This window comes from Saccopteryx bilineata, chromosome 4, assembly GCF_036850765.1.
Source record: "Saccopteryx bilineata isolate mSacBil1 chromosome 4, mSacBil1_pri_phased_curated, whole genome shotgun sequence".
NCBI classification, from domain to species: domain Eukaryota; kingdom Metazoa; phylum Chordata; class Mammalia; order Chiroptera; family Emballonuridae; genus Saccopteryx; species Saccopteryx bilineata.
Genome location: NC_089493.1, coordinates 110499337 through 110523880, shown reverse-complemented (window position 1 = coordinate 110523880; position 24544 = coordinate 110499337). Strand labels below are relative to the sequence as shown.

Sequence of the window (24544 nt, the reverse complement as noted above, 5' to 3'; positions counted from 1 at the left end):
TCTTTAGTTACTGTCAGATGCAAATTAAAACCACAATAATATACCATTACACACCCTTAAAAACACTACAGTTAAATATACGGAAACCACCAAGTGTTGGTAAGTATATGAAGCAAACAGAACTCTCCAAAATTTCTGATGAGAGTGTAGAATGATACAGCAACATCAACCAACTGTTTGCTAATTAAAAAAATAAGAAAATACCTACCAACCTATGACCCAGCAATTCTACTCTTAGGTATTTAACTCAGAGAATACAAATGTATGTCTACAAAAAGAATTCGCACAGTCATACTAGACAAAAAATAGTCACCTCCAAATAATAAATGCAATATTACACAATGAAATATTAATTATCAACAAAAGGAACAAACTACTTATACAAAGAATGAATGGAAGAATATCACAAATATCTTGCAGTCACTGTATGATTCCACTTATATGAAGTTCTAAAACAAGCAAAATAAATCTGGTGAAAAACATCAGAGAAATTAGGTGAAACAGGATAAAATTAGCAGGGAACAAAATAAATGAGGAGACTTTCTGGAGTATGGAAATGTTTTACATCTTTATAAAGATTTGGTTACATGGGTATAGGTATCTGTCAAAACTGATCATGTTGCTGACTTAATATTTATGTATTTTATAAGTATGTAAATTTTGCCTGAAATCACAATTGTGAACATATAAAAAGTAAACACAATGAAAAACTCAATGTGTAATCATCACTAAACCAGAGAACATACTCATGAAAATCTATACTACACTTATGATTTATAACTGTTTCTTGAACATGTTTCCCCAAAAATTATAATTTAAAAGTGTATCTTATTACATATTTTAAACTGTTTATAAGATTATTACAATTTTATACCACAACAGGACAACTGTATAATGATGAGTTAAAATATAACTTTGGAATTTTTTTCAAGAAATTATAATACTGAAACAGGCTACCAGTAACAATAAGAACCACCTTGCCCTGAATCTTTACAAGGTATCGACATTAATATTTAAATTAATTCTTGAAAGAGGTTTGGGAATCTGATCTTTTGTGATCCCAGAGCTTAGCATTTTGATAGATGAGTCAAGTAGCAATTAATCAAACAAACCTGTATGCAAATGCACAGGCAAAGCTACAGAGGCATTTTCAAAAAAAGAGTGAAGCCCTTCACATACTATGTTGAGAATGCAAGTTTTATTTCAATGGTCCTGACACTTTGGACTACTGACAAGTAATTTGCTGTGAATGACATATGCTACAGATATATTTACATTCCTACTGCATATTTGTGTAAGCATGGCATGTAATTTTACTAGTTATTTGGTTAAATGCACCTTCGTTTTTGAAGATTAAATTTAGCATAAATATAATCCAATAAATTGTTAACTGAAAAATTCCTTATGAAATCAAAGATGTACTAAAAAAAATCATAGAAATTTGAATTATTATGCCCAAATAACAGTTTATATAACGAACTATCAAATATCAAGCTTTCTAATAATGCTACTACAAAATTTTGTTCCCTTTAAAACATATTTTTAGACTAAAGATGCTCTCATGGTACAATTTTTCTAAGAAAGCAATTTAAAAATATTTATGTATTTTTTTTTGTATTTTTCTGAAGTTGGAAATGGGGAGGCAGTCAGACAGACTCCCGCATGTGCTCGACCGGGATCCACCTGGCACGCCCACCAGGGGGCAATGCTCTGCCCATCTGGGGCGTGGCTCTGTTGAAATCAGAGCCATTCTAGCGCCTGAGGTAGAGGCCACAGAGCCATCCCCAGCGCCCGGGCCAACTTTGCTCCAATGGAGCCTTCGCTGTGGGAGGAAAAGGGAGAGACAGAGAAGGAGGAGAGGGGGAGGGGTGGAGAAGCAGATGGGCGCTTCTCCTATGTGCCCTGGCCGGAATCGAACCCAGGACTCCTGCACGGCAGGCTGACACTCTACCACTGAGCCAACCGGCCAGGGCCTAAAATATTTATGTATTTTAAAGTGTTTATATTCTTTGATCCAGTTTTTCTGCTCCAGGACTTTTTCCTAAGGAAATCAATATGATGCACATAAAAATTTAGTTATAAAATGTTCACACTATCAAACAAATATAAAAATAAAAATAGACCTCTCTCAGGCCCTGGCCAGGCAGATCAGTTGATTAGAGAATCCTCCCATATACCAAAGTTGCAGGTTGGTCGATCCTCGGTCAGGGCATATACAAACATACAAGAATCAACCAAAGAATGCATAAATAAGTGAAATAACAAATCAGTATTTGTTTCTCCTTTCTTCTGCCTCTAAAATCAATCAATCAATAAAAAATCAAATACCTTCTCAAATGGCAGATGAGTTCAACAAATCTTAATATATCCACATTATAAAATTATAAGAATATCTGACAAAACAGAAAATCAAAGTGAAAAATTATGTTACCAAATAGTACATATGACATATAAAAAAATAGTTATTATTTACAGGAAATGAGTTTATAAGCAAATTCCCCTTCTTGTTTATCTGTATGTTATAAAGGTACCTATAGTTTTAAAAAGTTATATAAATTTTATAATTAAGAATATGAAGTTATTATGTAGATCAAATATAAGCATTTTAGCAAGATGGACTGGCAAAAAAAAAAAACATGCACAGGTAAATAACTGTATGAGAGAAAAGCAAATTAACAAACTGACAAGGGAAAATATTAATAAAAATTCTACACTTACTATAATAAAGGATGTTCAACATGCTTCCTACATTTCCAGAAGAATGAAACTCTAAATGTTATGATTTCTTTTCAAGCACAAATTTTTTATCAAACTTCAAATATTTTGCATCTATTATATGGTAGGCACTATGCAAGTTATAAGGGATACAAAGTGAAGGCAATACTAACAACGGAGAGAGTAAGAGACTAGGTTCTCTTTTCCTCTGCTCATGTGGAAGTTTGACTTTGATGGTTATATCACTGGCCAAGATTTTGGGTTTGCTCTTCCAGTGGATTTGTTAGTATGTATTACACTTCCCGATCTGTTTTTTCCTAGTGACTTTTGGTCATACAGAATATCAAGTGAGACATGTTCAGAAATGTTCTAAAACAGATTTCTGGATCTCAAAATATGTCACTGTACTTATCTTCTCAGACCTTAATTTCTGTGCTTGGTACAATAAAGAGAATAATATTTTCTAATTTCTAAATTAGTTATGCCTTTCCTTCAGCTGTGTTCCCTCTCTCTTTTTTTTTTATCACTTCTGTATCTCTCTTGCTGATATGTGGTACAATATCCACCCTTTAGTCTTATTTTCCCATAAACCCATATAAAAATTACAAAAAAAATCTGTAATATATTGATCCTACCAATTGCAACACCTTCAAAATCTTTCTTTCAAGTTCCCTTTTCTCTTGACAACAACTCCCAACAGCACTCCAAGCTGCACGAAGAACTGTAGCACATGGACGTACCAATGCTGTCCTGAGTCCTGCCTTGTGTGGTGCTGCACTCGCCTCAGTGCACTCTGCATCTCCACACTCCTCTTCCTCTCTACACAGGAGAGTCCACGGCCCATCCCTGTCATAACTCCCTAGCCCTTTATCCATTAAAACCAAATACGAACATCACACTACATTCTAGATTTGAATGTTGAAGAAACCATACAACTTTCCTCAAAGGTTTCACTTTAAATACATTACCCTAAATCAAAAATAGGCATTCTACTCTGCTTTGAAATCCTATGTTTCTCAAGTTTAATATATTTACACATAATCCAAGACAACAATTTCAAACCACCTCCTCTTTATAAATCTTCAGAAATATCCACTGACCCATCACACTGAGAATCTAAACAAACTTAACATTTCCATTGAGAAAAAGATGGACACCCCACCCCTTAGATTTTACAAACTTGCTGGCATCGTGCACCCATCCAAGTTCTATGGATTCCTGTTACAATCAAAGCAGTTTCCCTTGTTCCTAGCAAAAATAACCCTCTTCCACTTACATTTTAGATCCTATCTGTTTTCCATCTACTTATCTACTCCAGGATTTTCCTACTGTGATGATCTTTGCTCTCCCTTAAAATCACCAAACCTTCTTTCCTGCACAACAAGTAGTTGGTGCATTTCCATCAATGCACCAACCACATGTTCTAGAATCTCTCATTAATAAAAAAGAAAGAAAAAGAAAAAAGATAAATCCTTCCATGACACCATAAGCCCTTTCTCCATCGAATGCCAAAATCTCTACCTCCATTATAGGGGGCAGAGGAGAAAGGGAGGAGCTGTATGTTGTATACATTTACTATCTTCACATACGCATTCCATTCTCTCCTCAAACTACTCCAATGTAGCCTCTGTCCTGGACAAAACTCTCGCCAAGGCCCTCAATATCTTCCATGTGATTAGGTATAAAAATATCTCAGAGCTGCCTGACCTGTGGTGGCGCAGTGGATAAAGCGTCGACCTGGAAATGCTGAGGTCGCCAGTTCGAAACCCTGGGCTTGCTTGGTCAAGGCACATATGGGAGTTGATGCTTCCTGCTCCTCCCCCCTGTCTCTCTCTCTCTCTTTCTCTCTCTCTCCCTCTCTCTCCTCTCTAAAATGAATAAATAAAATAAAAATTAAAAAAAAATATCTCAGAGCCCTGGTCAGCTGGCTCAGCAGTAGACTGTGGGCCCGGCATGTGGAAGTCCAGGGGTCGATTCCCAGCCAGAGCACACAGGAGGAGTGCTTCTCCACCCTTCCCTCCCTCCTTTCTCTCTATCTCTCTCTTCCCCTCCCGTAGCCAAGGCTCCACTGGAGCAAAGTTGGCCTGGGTGCTGAGGATGGCTCCATGGCCTCCACTTCAGGCACTAGAATGGCTCAGATTGCAGCGGAGTAATGCCCCAGAGGGGCAAAGCATCACGCCCCTGGTGGGCATGCCGGTGGATCCCAGCCGGGTGCATGTGAGAGTCTGTCCCCCCACCCCCCTGCCCTCCTCCGCCCCCGCTTCTCACTTTGGAAAAATACAAAAAAATACATATATCTACAGTCCTCCCTAGGTATCCACAGGAGATTGGTTCCAGGATCCCTGTGGATACCAAAATCCTGGTCCCTACCACCCACTAGTAGGCATTCCAGCTTTCATGGTGGGCTGTAGCGGAGCAACCAAAGTATAAATAAAAAGATAGATTTAACTATAGTAAGTTGCTTTATAAAGATTTACTCTAGCCCTGGCTGGTTGGCTCAGTGGTAGAGCATCAGCCTGGCATGCAGGAGTCCCGGGTTCGATTCCCGGCCAGGGCACACAGGAGAAGCACTCATCTGCTTCTCCACCCCTCCTCCTCTCCTTCTTCTCTGTCTCTCTCTTCCCCTCCTGCAGCCAAGGCTCCATCGGAGCAAAAAGTTGGCCTGCGCGCTGAGGATGGCTACCTGCCTCTGCCTCAGGCGCTAGAATGGCTCCGGTTGCAACAGAGCAACGCCTCAGATGGGCAGAGCATCGCCCCCTGGTGGGCATGCCGGTGGATCCCGGTCGGGCGCCTCCCCATTTCCAACTTCAGAAAAATACAAAAAAAAAAATTTATTCTGCCAAACTTAGCGAAAATCCAACATAAAGTACTTGGTGAGTAATTATTATTATATGCTTTAACTTGCTGTAACTCTGCTTTATAAATTTTATAAAGTAAAGTTACTTCCCTACTTTATAAATCACCATTATTGTGGAACCAGTGGGTGGTTAGAAAATTTTACTACTAACAGAGATACAAAAGTGGACGGTAGGTATAAAAATGTTGACTAAACCTGCTTTAAATGATCTCCAGCCCTGGCCGGTTGGCTCAGCGGTAGAGCGTCGGCCTAGCGTGCGGAGGACCCGGGTTCGATTCCCGGCCAGGGCACACAGGAGAAGCGCCCATTTGCTTCTCCACCCCTCCGCCGCGCTTTCCTCTCTGTCTCTCTCTTCCCCTCCCGCAGCCAAGGCTCCACTGGAGCAGAGATGGCCCGGGCGCTGGGCATGGCTCTGTGGCCTCTGCCTCAGGCGCTAGAGTGGCTCTGGTCGCAATATGGCGACGCCCAGGATGGGCAGAGCATCGCCCCCTGGGGGGCAGAGCACCGCCCCTGGTGGGCGTGCCGGGTGGATCCCGGTCGGGCGCATGCGGGAGTCTGTCTGACTGTCTCTCCCTGTTTCCAGCTTCAGAAAAATGAAAAAAAAAAAAAAAAAAAAAAAAAAAAAAAAAAAATGATCTCCAGGTTAGTACCTAATATAATGTAAATGCTATGTAAGTATTGATAGTTGTTATACTGTATTATTCAGAGAATAAAAAAAGTCTACCTCTTTAGTACAGACACAATCATCATAGGCCTTACTATATAGTACACATCGGCAACAATGTAACTTTTTTCAGATATTTTCCAATTCAGTTCATTAAATCCACTGGCATAGGATCAGGGGCTAAACATGGCTGACTGTATTCCATCTTCACCTTGCATGATCAAGTCCAACTTTTGCAAACACCTTCTTCTCTTGCCTTCAGTGACAATACACCATCTTCAGTATTTTTTTGCCTCCTCTGATATCCTTTCCAGTCTTCTTTGTGGAACTCTCTTACTTTGCTCAACTGCTAAATGTTGGCACATCAGAGAAAAAGGTGCAAGGCCCTCTTCTTTCTCAGTGATCTTCCCTCAGATTCACCTAGTTCCACAGCTTTAATTATCTACATGCTGATGGCTGCAATAACCAAGTACCTGCACAATTTTTCATCTGAGTCTTTAAGGATCATATAAAATATACCATATCTAAGAGAAAATGTAATACACTCGCCAAAAAACCTACCCCCAAAAAACTTTCCCATCACAATAAATGGAGCACATAGCTACACAGTGATAAAGCCAAAAATATAGTAGTCAGCCTTCAGTCTTCCCACTCCTTAAACGCCCAAATCCAACCTGTCTTTATGGCCTGCTCACTGTACTATAGAAACAGTTCCCAAATCTGTCTACTTCTTTAAATCTCTGCCTGCTCCTCTGAGCCACTATCAGTTTCACTTTTTGCTTAGACTACTGCAATACCCTTTCTCCTTCCCAGCTTCCACATTTTGTTATAATTTGTAGTGCCTACCATATCCTGTAAGACCTCACAGATTCATCTGCTGCCTATCTCTTCTCCTTCATCACTTGCTACTATCTTCCTTGCTCACTACACTTCAACCACACTTAAGCTTGGTACATCTGTATCAGTACCTTAACCACGGTAATAAGCATGTTCCCTCTGAGGGCATTCTGAACTTTTCCACAGTTCTTTGTGTGGCTGGATCCTCCTCCCTTTTCAGGTGCAATTTAATCAGTCATATCAACAAAGAGCTCTGCCTTGATTACCCTATTTAAGGTGCCAACCCCACTACCATTAGTTTTACTTTCCACCACCTTTTAATTCTCACCACATCACTTCCTTTATTCATTTGTTTGTTTACTTCCATACTAAAATGTAAGTTCCATAAGAGTAAGGATCTTCTATATTTGGATCATTGCCAAATACCCAATACAAGGTACACAGAGGTATCAATAAAATGTAAATGAATGAATATTTCACTACCTTATTTTAGTTCAATGTATCTTGAAATAGTTCTAAAATAGCTAAGCTCATCAGTTCATTAATTAAACAAAAAAATATTAAGTGCCTACTCTACCTTAAGGATTGTGATAGACACAGATAAAAGCAGTTCCTATCTTCAAGCCAGTAGAAAAGAGAGACATAAAATCAATTAGCAGTAATGCAGTGTGACAAGTACAGTAACAGGATACAAAGTAAAATGAGGGCACAAAGGAGATACTTATAAATACTGTTTCAAGTGAGAGAACTTTATGGAAGAGATTAAATTATACTTGAAGTAGCTGGCAGACAAATGTGCAACAAGTGGAGAGGAAGCATGTTCCAATGAGGGAGGGAGGAAACACACTTAAAGGCAGAAAGACTCTTAAAGTAACAAACCAACTGTAATTGTACTTTCTGTACACTGCTCAGCTGTCTTCCTAGAATTTTCTTCATTATGTTACTGGATTGGATTCACATCTTCCTCTTTTTGGTTATTTTTCATATTGCTGGAGCTGGATTTTAATGTTTAGCTGTAGAGAAGAAGGAATCTAACTAGTCAAATTGTTAGCTGAATTTTTTTAATTTCCCTGATGATCACCCCGTAGCCCTTCCACATATTTCACATTTGTCAACGCTAGATTGGCAGGGCCTCAGAATCCACAGTTTTCATTATAGTATTTGACAAAAACAAAGTAACTAAATTATATATATAAAAAAGGTGTGATTATTATATTTTGGTTAAAAAAGGCACGTAAGTATAGTACTATTTCAACAAAAACAATAAATAAAAGTATACAAATTTAAAGGGTTGATACTGAATTTGGTGTTTGGAATGACTCATTTCCAAAACTAGTAGTGAATGAAGATTCTGTGATTCAGGTATTAGAAATTTAGAATCACTGATTCAGCTTGGATTGACCAACAAACTGAAACTAACATCTAGAAGACAACACGGTAAAAGGAAACCCAGGAAAAAGTTGAAGGATGCAAAACGTTTAACCTGGAAAGAGAAACCAGTGCTAGCTTCTGCTCTTGTCTGTCTGTGCTCTGATTCTCAAAAATTTTCCATTGTAAGCTCCTTTCCATGTAGTTCATGAAACTAATCGTGATCAAGCCTGGCAATACAAAGTCTCATCCTTATCAGTTGGTGGGAGTAAAATTAGTTCAAGAGCTATAAGCATATTAGCCATAATGCCTGAAGTAGATTCCAAAAACCCATGTGCGTATAGAATTTACCACTTTCTTCCTTCATTCCTGCTGAATTGAAAATCTCTGCTTTAGTGAGATAAACATATCTTATTTTACCAATCACCCTTGCCCATTTGGCTAAAGTCCATATCCCAACCTCATTCCCATGCCTAATTTATTCAACTCTCAAGGGCTGGGCCCCTACCCATGCAACAGATACTAGCTGGGTTCAAACCAGTGAAAATCTCTGAAATATCCTATCAACTTCAAGGATCAACAAAGTCCAAAGCCTCCTACTGCTAGGCCCTGCCCATCTATACGATCCTTGCAAATCAAAACTAGCCTAATTTAACCAGAACCGCTAAGGCTGGTGTGATGGTTAATTTTATGTTAAAACTTGACTGGGCAATAGGATGTCCAGATATTTGATTAAACATTATTTCTGGGTATATCTGTAATGATATTTCTGGATTAGATAAACATTTGAATCAGTAGACTGAGTAAAACAGATTTCCCTGCCTACTGTAGGTAGGTCTCATCTATATCCATTGGAGGCTTGAATAGAATAAAAGGCTAAGTAAGAATTTCTTCTAATTGTGTTTAAACTGGAATCTTCTCTGGCCTTCAGACTTGGACTAGAACTTACATCACTGGGTGTCCTGGTTCTCAGGCCTTCAGGCTCAGAATGGAAAGATGGCATGGATTCTCCTGGGTACCCAGCTTGCCTGCAGATTTGGACTTCTAAGCCTTCCTAACTGCATGACACAATTCCTTGTAGTAAATCTCTATCTCCCTTTGGTTTCTTTTCTCTGGATATCCAGACTAATACAAATGGTTATCTGAATTGCTGTAGTTCACAATAAGGTCAGCCCTAAAAGTTAATAAAATTGCTAATCCTGGTTAGATATATGATTCTTCTGTGTGTACTGATGTCTGACCCGGATCCAATTGTGTCTTTAAGGTTAGCCAATAAGACTTACAATATTATTGTCACAAAGATGTTTGAATATATTTGAAGCAATATAATTTATCAGTCAAATGCTCTGAGGCCAATGCCAATACCAATGACTAGACATTAGAGCAGAGGTCCCCAAACTTTTTTTACACAGGGGGCCAGTTCACTGTCCCTCAGACTGTTGGAGGGCCCGACTATAAAAAAAACTATGAACAAATCCCTATGCACACTGCACATATCTTATTTTAAAGTAAAAAAACAAAACAGGAACAAATACAATATTTAAAATAGAACAAGTAAATTTAAATCAACAAACTGACCAGTATTTCAATGGGAACTATGGGCCTGCTTTTGGCTAATGAGATGGTCAATGTCCGGTTCCATATTTGTCACTGCTAGCCGTAACAAGTGATATGACGCACTTTCGGAGCTGTGACGCGTGCGTCCTGTGCTCCCCTCACTGACCACCAGTGAAAGAGGTGCCCCTTCCAGAAGTGCGGTGGGGGCCGGATAAATGACCTCAGGGGCCGCATGCGGCCTGCAGGCCATACTTTGGGGACCCCTGCATTAGAGGAAATAAGTATTTGGTTAAAATAAAATTAGTCACAGATAAGATTCTGCAATGTAGTGGGTAGTTTAACAAGATGGTTTCTAGGGTCATGTAAAATTTACAATAGGTATTTTTCAAATTTGAATAGACAATGTGAGCATTATAAACCCAAAAAATGATAAAGAAGAAAAAACAAATGTGACATAAGACAATTCCTTAATCAAACAAACCCTAACTATAAAAAAATTTTAATGCTTCCTATGAAAGACTTGAAGGCTTGCAACTGGTCCTTTGAAACAGAAAAAGATACAAAATAATTTTAATAAATAAGAGTATAGGGTTCATCTAAAAAGGATAAGATTTTAACAAGGCCAGTTCAAGGAAATAAATAATTTTAACTTGATTTGAAAAGTAGTTACTAAATGTATCAAAATCAAGAATTTGTCACAGAATTTAAAGATTTCCAGTAGCTACATAGAACAGCACTAAAAAGTTATCCTGGCATGATACTAAAGACATAACAATAGTTAGAAAATATCTGATGCTAAATAATATTTTAAAATTAAAGTGAGATTTCTGTGATATTCTTTCCAAACACACAAAATCTCAGCCTAATCACAAGAAAAACTCCAGATGAACCCAAATTCAGAGACAATTCACAAAATGTTTAATAAGTATCCTAAAAACTGTCAAGGTCATAGAGGAAAATAAAAAAGAAGAGACTGGGGAGATATAACTAAACTCAGTGTGGTTTGCTGACATAAATCTTGGAATAGAAGGACTTGAATGAAAAAGTGGTAAGAGCTGAATGATGTCTGAAGTTAAGAGTAATGTATCAATGCGGGTTTCTTAATTTTGACAAATGTACCACAATAATGCAAAATGACAAAATCAGGGGAAACTGCCCCTAGGTGAAAGGTTTAGGGTCACTCCGTACTCTAATGTCTTTGAAACATTTTTGTAAGTCAAAATTATTCCATAATAAAAAGTTATTTTTAAATATATAAGAACATTTCCATTCAGAATTGTAAGATAGTAATTAAAAAGTGTATGTTTATAGTGATTATGACATAAAACTTATAAAAATACCACTTGGGTCAGAGAGTTTGACAAATATATAAATTAAAATAAATAAGAACCGCTTCTCCAAAATATGTAATATTTGCAGTGATAGATAATAAATATATTGCCATGAGAAAAAATATTTAAAAAATTTTTTTATTGAGAGGAAGAGAGAGAGAGAGAGAGAGAGAGATAGATAAAGAGAGGTAGGGAAAGAGACAATGATTTGTTGGTCCACTTATTTGAGCATTTATTAAATGCTCCTTGCATGTGCCCTGACCAGGGATCAAACCCACAACCTTGTGTGTCTTGACAATGCTCTAACCAACTGAGCCACCAGATCAGGGCTAGATAATAAGTACTGCTGAATAAAAAGACATGCTGGTAAATATTATGAAGTATCTATTTATATTTTATACTATGAAAGGCAGTGGGCAAAGAGGAAGAAAAAATGAATGGCAAGCAATATTTAATTAGGTGCTATATGTTTATTTTTAGTTAAAAAAAATAAATGATAAAAAATCAAATATTTTAATTATTTCCAAGCACATAAAAAGAGAGTTTTGGCTATCTCTTCAATAACATATTGAATAATCCACGATTGAATACACTTGGTAGAGAACAAAAAGGTAAAAACAGTTGCCCGTCAGGATATAAATGGCAGATCGCCACATCTAGACAGGATGAAATCATTGTGGCATAACAATGCTCTAGCCCACAAGCCAGATGAATTAAAAAATCACCTGCAGGCTGCTACTGCAACAATGAAATCAGAACTAAGCTCTGAAGAGGGGTTAACTGGAGAGAGGTGATCTGGAGATCAACAGTCACTCTCCACCCCATATTTAAAGATTGAACACATGGATCAGGGCAGAGAAATCAAGCTTTGACAACCTAGAGGGCTCCTGTTAGAGCACAGAGGAGTTACCTAAGCTTTCGGCAGTTTTCCTGTAATGAACTGACAAAACTGAAGATCGGAGACTGTTTCCACTTCAAATCATTTGCTAAATCTCAAACCTGTATGGGGTTTGAAGTGGAAAAGCTAAGTCCCAAAACCTCTGAAAAGAGGTAATGGAGTTCTCCAGTTTTACAATGCCAAGGAGACAAACACTAGAATACAGAAGCTGCAAGGAACACAACAGTTCTCAGTCTGGGAAGGAAAATGCTGGGAACCTCAAGGAGCCCAGAACTTAAAAAACATCCACCTGTTAGCATCCATGGAAGATACTAAAGCACTTTTGGCAGTGACAGAAATGAACTAATAGGAAACAGTTTCTGAAGTATGAGAGAAAAGGGGTAACTGGGTAGGTGATAACCTTAAGCAGGCAAGAAACGCTGTGAACTAGTGTAGAAACAGAGGCTATCCTTAAACAGATGCACATGGTAAAAAAGAGAAATAAAGTATAAAAGTCAGAGCATATGCATGCAAATGCAGGTAGGCTGGTGAAGGAAATAGTAGATAGCAGTTCTTTTGTTCCATTTGGAGGAAAGGACAGATATCTGAAAAGAAAGAAGAGATGAAATAGTCCCCTAGAGGGAAGAGTGAATGGACTAACAAAAAAGCAAAAAGTCTGTCAGGTCACATCAAGGGCCTACTTAAAGACAGTGGTCAGAAAGTTAAGGTAAGTGCACTTGGCAAATTTAGGTGATACTGTCCTGTCATATAAATCTGTGAAGATACAGAACAGGCAGAAATTTAAATTTGTAAGGCTTAGGTTTTGCAAGGTGATTAGGACTAAGGAAGAGAGGGCCAAGAGAAATAAGGTCATGATATTCAAGCTGGTGATAAATGACAGTGAGCCATGAAATCTAAGGTTGATAAAGAGGGCAGGAAGGACATCAGAGGCTCATGGGATAGGAGAGTAGGTGGGATAAGACCAATAGAAATAGACTCCAGTAAAGCTGAAAGTTTGCTAGAGTCAAAATTTTCGAGTAAGTGAGCTGGAAAAACGGGAAGTGTGGTCAGAAAGCAGGACGCTTGAAAATGAGCTGGTAATGATCAAGACTGGGAGGTGACCATAGAGTGGATGACAGGAGTAGTGTAGAAGACATGATGGTTAGAGGAGAGAAATTCAAGACGAGAAGCCAGGAGATTAAAAAAATCACCTACATAGATATTTAAACCAGCAAGAATTATGACAGTGAAAGATCCTAAAATCTTTAAGAAATGAGGGAAGGGACATAGGAGCAGGTACAGACTGCAACAGGAGTCAGTATGGGGTGGCACAGTCTGACGCAGGAACTTCCAAGCTGCAGCTGCTCAGAGGAAAACTGAACAATGATCTAAAACCAGTAATGAGGACCTAGCCTCTGTACCCAGCAGCATGACTGCAAGGGGGGGTGAGCGGGGGGGGGGGGCAGTCACAACTGGAGAGGGCTGCAGTGGAAGCAGCGCCCTCAGGGAGGTAATCAGGTTCCATTAGAGAAGGAAAGTGGAAGTAATGTTCAGAAAAGAATACACTAAGAATTTGATTCATTTATCAATATTTACTAAAAGGCACTGAATTAGGCACTGGAAATAAAGAGTAATAAAGATATAATCTCAGCTCTCACAAAACTATGACTCAAGTAAAAAGTCTCAGATGAGTGATTACATGAAATAATATTACTATATTTTTATAACAGGCTAACAGTTTATTAAGAAAGTAGGATGCATATATTTGAGGAATGAGATGACAAAAGATGTGATTATTCTAAATGTTTTTATCATTGTATTAATTATATGGTAATAACTGATTTGAATTAAGATGGTGGGGAAAAGTCATTGTTTAGTAAAGGAGAGGAGAATGTGAAGTATATGCTTGGACATACACATGCAGTTAGTTACCTGAGACAAAGCAGCATCCCGTTCTTCCATCACTGCATTCATTTCTTCTGCAGTTATTCTCTCTTTACATGCCTTGGTCTTGTAGATTCTATCCACAATTACAGCACCATTCTGCTCAATAGCTATCCCTGTGTCGGCATTGTTTATTCTGTTCAGTAATTCCTGTAATGTCTACCAACATCATTATACGTTAGTCAGACATGAAATTTTAATATATTTTATTTAATATAGGGTTTTAATTAATAGGCACATGTGAACTGTAAATTGACTGAGTGAAGTTATTGAATTTTCATATTGCAGCAAAGATGTACATTATTAGTGTGTCAATTCTTCTTTTTCCCACATCTTAGTTCTGGAAACCCACTCAATTGAACTTAAGCCTCTAAGATATAAGACTGACATCAAGAAATCTCCTCAGAGAATGGCTTACCATGTCATTTTCTTCAGGGTTAATATTTTCTAGCCTAGAAAAAAGGGACACAGAAAGCCTGATCAGTAGCATTTCCTTAGTGCAGCAAAATGAGTTCGCTTTTTAAATCTTTAGAACCTCAAGTAATTTCATTCGACTAGTCTTTAGAGTCAACCATGACACTGAACATATTAAAGTGCCACCTGCTCGACTCCATCTTTCAATAAGGCGCCATATCTTCTGCGCTGACTTCAGACTGTTAAGTTATTAATGTTTACTGCTATATATGACTACAAGGATCAATTGTTCATATGTGCTTAGATGAAGGAAGTTCCCCAGCGATAGAAGCACTTTCTCATCATTGTATTTATTCCTGGACTTTCAATTCTTACCAGAAACTCTATTTCCTCTTTTTTTTTTTTTTTGACATCACAAATAAAACAAGGCAAGTATTTTTACTACAAATTTTAACTATGTTACCTCAAAAGCAATTGACAAATAATTACTACTAAATTTGACCTGAAAATTTCTTGTTGCTACCAATGTTAAAAATTATATATAAGGTATAGAAAGGCTGACTGAAACTGAGCCACATTTTTAGAAGACTGTTATTTTTTTTCTATTACGTATATAGATTCATCCAATTAGGGACAAAGAAAGCAACTGGATCCCCTCAAAAATTAATTTTGTCTTGTAAGAGTTACAGTGCTTACAGAAATGATTGTTGATGTTAGTGAAGTGAAGAAAGGCAATAAAGGGAAAAAAGTTTAAATGGCATAAAATAAAATGTCTATAATATAATTTAGGCAATGTCTAAATTGGGTAAAATAAATAAAAATCTGTGAAGGGTATTAGTATAATGATATAGATTTTAGAAATAGCCTCAATTATTTTAACATTATACTAAAAAACTTAGATGTGCAAATTCCTGGTTTTTCAAGCTCCTCTCCCATCCCCAATTTCTTTGCTGCTATGATTTAACAGTTAATACAAAAAAAAGATACTGGGAAGAGATAATAGAAGACGCTTAATAAATTTGCTACAAAAATGTTCCAAATTCTACATACAGTTCAATAAAATAGATAGAAAATTGATGTAAATAAAATTGGAAGAAGTCTAAATTTTAGAACATTGTGTCTTAACAGAAAAAAAGAGACTTAAAAAGAACTGTATCTACGCATACTTAAGCAGTATGGTTAACAGGAAAGCACAGTAATTTTGAATTCTATAAACTTACTATGTTTCAAACTACTAAAGTCTACTTGGATTCACATTTTAATGAGGGCAAACACTCTCATCATTTCTCTTTTCTCTCCCCAAATAAATCAATAATTTCCAAACATCCTGCTTTATATAAGCTTCTTCTACAAAGAACTGTGAAGAAAATCACTTATTTTCACTCAATTAAAACAAAAAGTAGAAAAGTGTAGGATAACAGAATTTGTAGTTACTTATAATCATGTAAAAGCATTTGAAAAACAACAGGGGCATTCAAACATCAGTTATTGTTTGGCCAAATATGGCTTTAAAGGAAGCCATAGGTATTGAGAAACATTTACCTTAATGTTGTTCTTTTTCAGTGAATAAGACTGAGTTAACTATGGCAATTGCTAAAAAAGATTCAACTAAAAATTTTAAACTTTATAATTAATTTATTAAACTTGATAATTTACAAATAGATTTTTTAAAATTAATTTTTTAGAGAGAGAAGAGAGGAGGAAAGAGGGAGAGAAAGGGGAGGGAGGAGGAGAGGGAAGCATCCACTCAAAGTAGTTTCTTCTTGTATGTGCCCAGGGCTTCAAACCAGTGACCTCAGCATTCATAGTTGACACATTACCAACTGTGCCACCACAGGTCAAGCAAACTTAATCATTTAAAATGTAAAAAGATACACTAAAATTAAACATTTAGACTGTTGGTAGATTACTGGCAACTTCTGCAAAAAACAATCTCATTCTCAAGATTATAAATCTCCCTTTTCTGTTTCAAAAATTACATATAATCAGGAAGAAAATAACTATATATTCCAAATAATCAACACAACTAAAAGTGTACGAAATTCCTATGTGAAACATAAGATTATTTTCAGACACTGCAGTGTGAGGAATTATTACTTTAACAGAAGCATTTCAATGTTTTAATTCACACCTATTAACAGGACATGGTTAAGATACTTGTATGCAATCTAACATTAAAATTCCCTACCAATAACAAAAATTTTTAAAAATTAAAATACAATTTTTTTTATCAAAGGTTATACTAAATCTTTGGCACACAAATTTAGCATTCAAACTATATTTGTGATTTCCTTTAGAAGTGCATAATACACAATGATTGACCATTTTGCTGATGAATGGATTTGAATTGTGTCTGTAAGTGGGGCAGGTCTGACACAGAGCATGTGAATAAGTAAGTCAACCACTGATCATCTGGGTCTCAATTTTGCTTCACTCAATTACACTTTAAAACTGAAGTCATTTGGAGAAAAATAAAACTTCAATAAAAATAAATGACTGATTAATTTGGGATTTGAAAATTTATATAGAAACAAAGTAACTTTCAAAACAAATAAACCTGGAATGAGAAAAAGCCATTATAAATGCATTTCTCTATTTGTATGCATTTAAAAATCTAAAAAATACTTGTCATAGAAATCACAGATCAATTGCATCATAATTTAGTCTCAATTAGTTCTTCAACCAGAGACAGAAAAATGTATCCTTGGAGCAACTGGAAATCCCACACACTGAAAACGAAGGTATGATCGAGCGAAAAATTGACTAAATATATAATCAACCCTGAAGGAAATAAGACGGAGAAAGGATCACTCCACCTTCCTTACTAACCTGAGCAAGGGCTGCTTTCACTTGGAACTGAGATAGAGTGGGGACTGAGGGTGTGGAGGGAGCCGGGCTGGGGCACAGATGTCCAAGCCAAGGAAAGAGTGTGCCTGCCGCAACTCAGCCCACGCAAGCTAATGCCCGCACCGGACCTGGCAAAGACAGGCGGGCAGCAGCCGTCATTAGCCCTGATATCCTGGTCGGCAAGTGCAGATAGTGTGCGAGAGGTTGCTCCTAGCACCCCAGGAGTGGGTGTCCGTGTTCCCGGACAGAGGGGCTGGGTCAGAGGCCTATGCGTGGGCTGTGACCAGAGTCTCGGTCACAGGGTTCAGTCCCTGAACCCTGAACAGTGCTGGCGTGCGGGGAGTGTGCAAAAGCAAACTTCCCTACGCCCAGACTTCTCTGGGCAGGCGGGGCGCCTCACCCAGCCATTCAAGCTAACATCCCTGGGAAGAAAAAAATACCAAAGTGTTAGGAGGAGGGGCGTGCAAGCAGCTTGCAGTCTGTCTCTGGAGCAGATCTGCGGATCCAATCGCAGAAATTAGCTTAACCCACAGTCTGTTCACCTCCTAACCGACCTACTCAGCTCTAACTGACAAGATCTATCTCAGCTCAGTGATCTAAAACAAGAGGCGTGATACTTTTTAGTACCTCTTGCTATGCACGTAGGAGTAGGGGCAACTTCTGATTGGCAGAGCTTTCATACTCATGGCTGTGCACTAAAAAGAGGGACTTGGCAGCTTTTAAGACCTCCTGTTCTGCAGGCAGTGACTAGGGCATCTTCTTTCCAGCCAAAACAGGTTAAAAAGTGCAAAAGCCTGGGGAGAGTGGTCTCACAGAGTGCTGAGGCATACTGGACATGCCTGGAGGTGCACAGAAAGGCACCTTGAGAGCAATTGGCTCCCAGCCCCACCTGATTACGCTGGCAGCTCTGACTGACAGAGCCTTACCCAGAGCCCTGTGCTGAGTGGGAACAGAGTGGGGATTTGCCAGCTCTTGAGTCTCTTACCGTCCAGGCAGAGGCAGCAGGAACCTCATAGCTGGAACATCAAGCTGCTAATTCAGGAAGGAGAGAATAGAAGAGAGGCTCCGGGAAAATGGACTCTCACATTGTAAGAGCCTGCAAATGCTAACAAGCCTCGACTACCAATGAGACTTAAGCCTAATATCTGATATTGCCATAGAGACTTATCAATTGCAAATCTCTACCTAAGCATGCCACAGGGGCAGAGCCTGGGGTACAGAGTCACCGACCAGGAAGAGGGAGAAGAAAGAAAAAGGAAAAAGATAACATCTCAAAATAAAAAAAAAATCCACAGATTTTATAACTTTTTCTATTTTTTTTGTTTCTTTCATCTTCTTGTATTTATTTATTTATTTTTGATCCACCTAGGTGCTTTTATTTCCTGCCCGACTATTCTTTCCTCTTCTTGAACTACAATACCCGTAAGTGTTACATTTCCCATTTTCTTTCCTTTCTTCTTCCTTTCTCTCTATAAGGGTTAAATCCAAAACCCTTAACTCTATCTCTCTTTTTGTTCTTTTTCTTCGTTTCCTTTTTCCCTTTTTCTTTCTTCTCCCTATTAGTTTCTTCTTTTCTCCTTTACTTTTCCTCTCATTCAATCCTCAATCATGAACAAATTATTTTATTTGGGACTCAAATTTTTCCTTTGTGGCATTTTGGGTGCTTTTTACTTCATTTTTTAACTCATTAGCATTCCCCCCAACTCCGGCTCTCCATTCTATCTAGTTTTTGCTCCACTTAATACAATAGTAATTTTTATTCCTTTCTCCTGTTTCCCTCTAATCCTTCTCATTATACCTCTTAGTAGACCATCACTAACAAGAAAATCATTTTATTCTTGACCCAAATTCCTTTTTTTTTTTGCATCTTTCTGGGTCCTTACCTCTTTTTTTAGCCCTTTATCACTTCTCCCCAACTCAGGCCCTCCGTTATAGATACTTCTTATTCCATTTAGCACAATAAAATTCACAGTTTATCATGATATTTTCTCAAGAAGGAAGGGAGAGGAGAAGAAGAAAAAAAAGGGAAATAATAAATTTTCTTTTTTTCCCATTTTTTTTACTTTTTAATCTTTATTAATTCTCATTAGTGCTATCAACTAACCACCCCCAGATACCATTAAGAAAAAGGAAATTGAATATCATGGATACAAAAGACAGAGATGTAGCACAGATAAATAAGGAAAAATCTATGAAGAAAAAATTTAATATATTAGAAACCTTGGAGCTAAATGACAGAGAATTTAAAATAGAAATCCTAGAAATACTCAGAGATATACAAGAAAACACAGAAAGGCAATTTAGGGAGCTCAGAAAACAACTCAACAAAAACAAAGAATATATTACCAAGGAAATTGAAACTATAAAAACAAATCAAACAGAGATGAAAAACTCAATCCATGAACTGAAAAGTGAGGTAACAAGCTTAGCTAATAGAACAGGCCAGATAGAAGGTAGGATTAGTGACATAGAAGACAAGGAACTTGAGGCACAACAGAGAAGAAAAGAGAGACTAAAAAATTTTTAAAAATGAGAAAGCCCTATAGGAATTGTCTGACTCTATCAAAAAGACTAACATAAGAATAATAGGTATATCAGAGGGAAAAGAGAGAGAAAATGGGATGGAGAACATATTGAAACAAATAATAGACGAGAATTTCCCAAGCCTGTGGAAAAAACTAAAACCTCAAATTCAAAAAGCAAACAGAACACCAAGTTTTCTTAACCCAAACAAACCTACTCCAAGGCAAATCATAATGAAATTGGCACAACCAATGAGAAAGAAAAACTTCTCAAGGCAGCCGGGAAAAGAAAAATACAACATATAAAGGAAGGCCTATTAGGTTATCATCGGATTTCTCAGCAGAAATTCTACAAGCTAGAAGAGAGCGGACCTCAATATTTAAAGTCCTGAAAGAGAGGAACTTTCAGCCAAGAATAATATACCCATCAAAACTATCCTTCAAATATAAAGGAGAAATAAAAACATTCACAGATACAAAAAAGATGAGGAAATTTATCATTAGAAAACCCCAACTCCAGGAAATACTAAAGGGATTTTTCCAACCGGATACAAAGAACAAAACAAAACCGTACGTAAAAGTTCCACCAAGAACACAATAAAACCAAATTTAAATTGTAACAACAAAAACAAAAAAAAAAGGAGGGAGAGGATGGAGATTAACAGTAGCAAAGGACGATGGAGTGCAAAAGCACTCATAAGATAGTGTACTGCAATGAACATAGTAGGTACCCTTTTCATTACTTAATGGTAACCACCCTTGAAAAAAACACCACAGAAGCACATAACTTAAAAAAGGTAGCAACAGAGGAAAGAAGTATGAAATACAACCAAACAAAAACAAATGATAGAAAAACAAAAGAGAAGAATCAAACAAGATACAAAACTAACAGAAAGCAATATATAAAATGGCAATAGGGAACCCACAAGTGTCAATAATTACACTAAATGTAAATGGATTAAACTCACCAATAAAAAGACGAAGACTAGCAGAATGGATTAAAAAAGAAAATCCAACTGTATGCTGCCTACAAGAAACACATCTAAGCAACAAGGATAAAAACAAATTCCAAGCGAAAGGCTGTAAAACAGTACGCTAAGCAAATAACATAAAAAAAAGCAGGTATAGCAATACTCACATCTAATAATGCTGACTACAAGACAGCAAAAGTACTCAGAATCAAAAATGGTCGTTTCATAATGTTTAAGGGGACACTGAATCAAGAAGACAGAACAATTCTTAATATATATGCACCAAACCAAGGAACACCAAAATATATAAGACAGCTACTTATTGACCTAAAAACAAAAACTGACAAAAATACCATCATACTTGGAGAACTCAATACACCACTGACGGCTCTAGATCATTCATCCAAACAGAAAATCAATAAAGATATATTGGCCTTAAATGAAACAATAGAGCAACTGGATATGACAGACATCTACAGGACACTTCATCCCAAAGTGACAGAGTATATATTTTTCTCTAGTATACATGGAACATTATCAAGAACTGACCATATTTTGGGCCACAAAATTAACATCAGCAAATTCAGAAAAATTGAAGTTGTACCAAGCATATTTTCTGATCATAAAGCCTTGAAACTAGAATTCAATTGCAAAAAGGAGGGGAAAAACCCACAAAAATGAGGAAACTAAACAACATACTTTTAAAAAATTAATGGGTCAAAGAAGAAATAAGCGCAAAGATCAAAAGATATATACAGACAAATGAAAATGACAATACAAAATACATATCTGAATCTCTGGGATGCAGCAAAAGCAGTAATAAGAGGGAAGTTCATATCACTTCAGGCCTATATCAACAAACAAGAGAGAGCCCAAGTAATCCACTTAACTTCACACCTTAAGGAACTAAAAAAAGAACAAAAATACAACCCAAAACCAGCCGAAGAAAGGAAATAATAAAAATCAGAGCAGAAATAAATAAAATAGAGAACAGAAGAACTATAGAAAAATTAATAAAACAAGGAGCTGGTTCTATGAAAAGATCAACAAAATTGACAAACCCTTGGCAAGACTCACCAAGGAAAAAAGAGAAAGAACTCATATAAACAAAATCCAAAATGAAAGAGGAGAAATCACCACAGACATCATAGATACACAAAGAATTATTGTAGAATACCACAAAAACTATACGCCACCAAATTCAACAATCTAGAAGAAATGGATTCCTAGAACAATACAACCTTCCTAGACTGAGTCATGAAGAAGCAGAAAGCCTAAACAGACCAATTAGCAGGGAGGAAATAGAAAAAACTATTAAAAACCTCCCCAAAAATAAAAGTCCAGGCCCAGACGGTTATACTAGTGAATTCTATCAAACATTCAAAAAAGACTTGGTTCCTATTCTACTCAAAATCTTCCAAAAAACTGAAGAACAAGCAATAATTCCAAACACATTTTATGAGGCCAACATAACCCTCATACTAAAACCTGACAAGGATGGCACAAAAAAAGAAAACTACAGATCAATATCTCTAATGAATACAGATGCTAAAATACTAAACAAAAAACTGGCAAATCGAATACAACAACATATTAAAAAAATAATACATCATGATCAAGTGGGACTCATCCTAGAGGATCGTTCAACATACGTAAAACGGTTAAAGAAATACACCATATCAATAAAACAAAGAACAAAAACCAAATGATGTTAGGAATAGATGCAGAAAAGGCATTCGATAAAATACAACACAACTTTATGTTTAAGACACTCAACAAAATGGGTATAGAAGGAAAATATCTCAACATGATAAAGGCCATATATGATAAACCATCAGCCAACATCATATTAAATGGCATAATACTGAGGACTTTCTCCCTTAAAACAGGAACAGGATAGGATTGTCCACTCTTATTTAACGTTGTGCTAGAAGTTCTAGCCAGAGCAATTAGACAAGTTAAAGAAATAAAAGGCATCCATATCGGAAAAGAAGAAGTAAAGGTATCACTTTTTTTTTTTTTTTTCTGAAGCTGGAAACGGGGAGAGACAGTCAGACAGACTACCGCATGCGCCTGACCGGGATCCACCCGGCACGCCCACCAGGGGGCGACGCTCTGCCCACCAGGGGGCGATGCTCTGCCCCTCCGGGGCGTCGCTCTGTTGTGACCAGAGCCACTCTAGCGCCTGGGGCAGAGGCCAAGGAGCCATCCCCAGCGCCCGGGGCCATCTTTGCTCCAATGGAGCCTCAGCTGCGGGAAGGGAAGAGAGAGACAGAGAGGAAGGAGAGGGGGAGGGGTGGAGAAGCATATGGGCGCTTCTCTTGTGTGCCCTGGCCGGGAATTGAACCTGGGACTTCTGCACGCCAGGCCAACGCTCTACCACTGAGCCAACCGGCCAGGGCCAAAGGTATCACTTTTTGCAGATGATATGATCCTATACATTGAAAACCCCAAAGACTCCAAAAAAAGATTACTAGAAACAATAAGTCAATACAGTAAGGTCGCAGGGTACAAAATTAACATACAAAAATCCACAGTCTTTCTATATGCCAACAATGAAACATCAGAAAATAACTCAAAAAAATAATCCCCTTCACGATTGCAACAAAAAAAATAAAATACTTAGGAATAAACATAAAGAATGTAAAGGACCTATTTAACGAAATCTACAAAGCATTGTTAAGGGAAATCAAAATAGATACAATTAGATGAAAAAATATTTTGTTCTTGGATATGAAGAATAAATATAATCAAATGGCCATATTACCCAAAGCAATATACAAATTTAATGCAATTACCATCAAAATTCCAATGACATTTTTTAAACAAATAGAACAAAAAATAATCAGATTTATATGGAACTCTAAAAAAACCCAAATAGCCATAGCAATCCCAAGGAAAAAAAATGAAGCTGGGAGCATTACAATACCTGACTTCAAACTATATTATAGAGCCACGACCAAAAAAAAAAAAAAAAAAAAAAAAAAAAAAAAAAATGGTATTGGCAGAAAAATAGATACTCAGACCAATGGTACAGAATAGAAAGTCCAGAAATAAAACCACATATATCATATATGGTCAAATAATTTTCAATAAAGGGGTCAACAACACACAATGGAGAAAAGAAAGCCTCTTCAACAAATGGTGCTGGGAAAACTAGAAATCCACATGCAAAAGAATGAAACTCGACTAGTTTGTCCCCTTGTACTAAAATTAATTCAAAATGGATCAAAGACTTAAATATAAGACCTGAAACAATAATGTACATAGAAGAAGACATAGGTACTAAACTCACGAACCTTGGTTTTATTTATTTATTTATTTATTAATTTTGTATTTTTCTGAAGCTGGAAACGGGGAGAGACAGTCAGACTCCCACATGCACCCGACCGGGATCCACCCGGCACGCCCACTAGAGGGCGAGGCTCTGCCCACCAGGGGGCGATCCTCTGCCCCTCCGGGGTGTCGCTCTGTCGCGATCAGAGCCACTCCAGAGCCTGGGGCAGAGGCCAAGGAGCCATCCCCAGCGCCTGGGCCATCTTTGCTCCAATGGAGCCTCAGCTGCGGGAGGGGAAAAGAGAGACAGAGAGGAAGGAGAGGGGGAGGGGTGGAGAAGCAGATGGGTGCTACTCTTGTGTGC

The 24544-nt window shown here is 37.5% G+C and overlaps 1 protein-coding gene across 1 annotated transcript in view; it reads right to left on the bottom strand.

Moving 5' to 3' along the window:
- Positions 1 to 24544, bottom strand: part of MIPOL1 (mirror-image polydactyly 1) — a 366001-nt gene that overhangs the window by 241749 nt on the left and 99708 nt on the right. The window contains exons 9-10 of the mRNA XM_066277790.1: positions 14569 to 14602; positions 14139 to 14309 (exon numbers count right to left, since the gene is read on the bottom strand). Coding sequence (XP_066133887.1) covers positions 14139 to 14309; positions 14569 to 14602 — 205 coding nt within the window. The remainder of the gene's footprint in view (positions 1 to 14138; positions 14310 to 14568; positions 14603 to 24544) is intronic.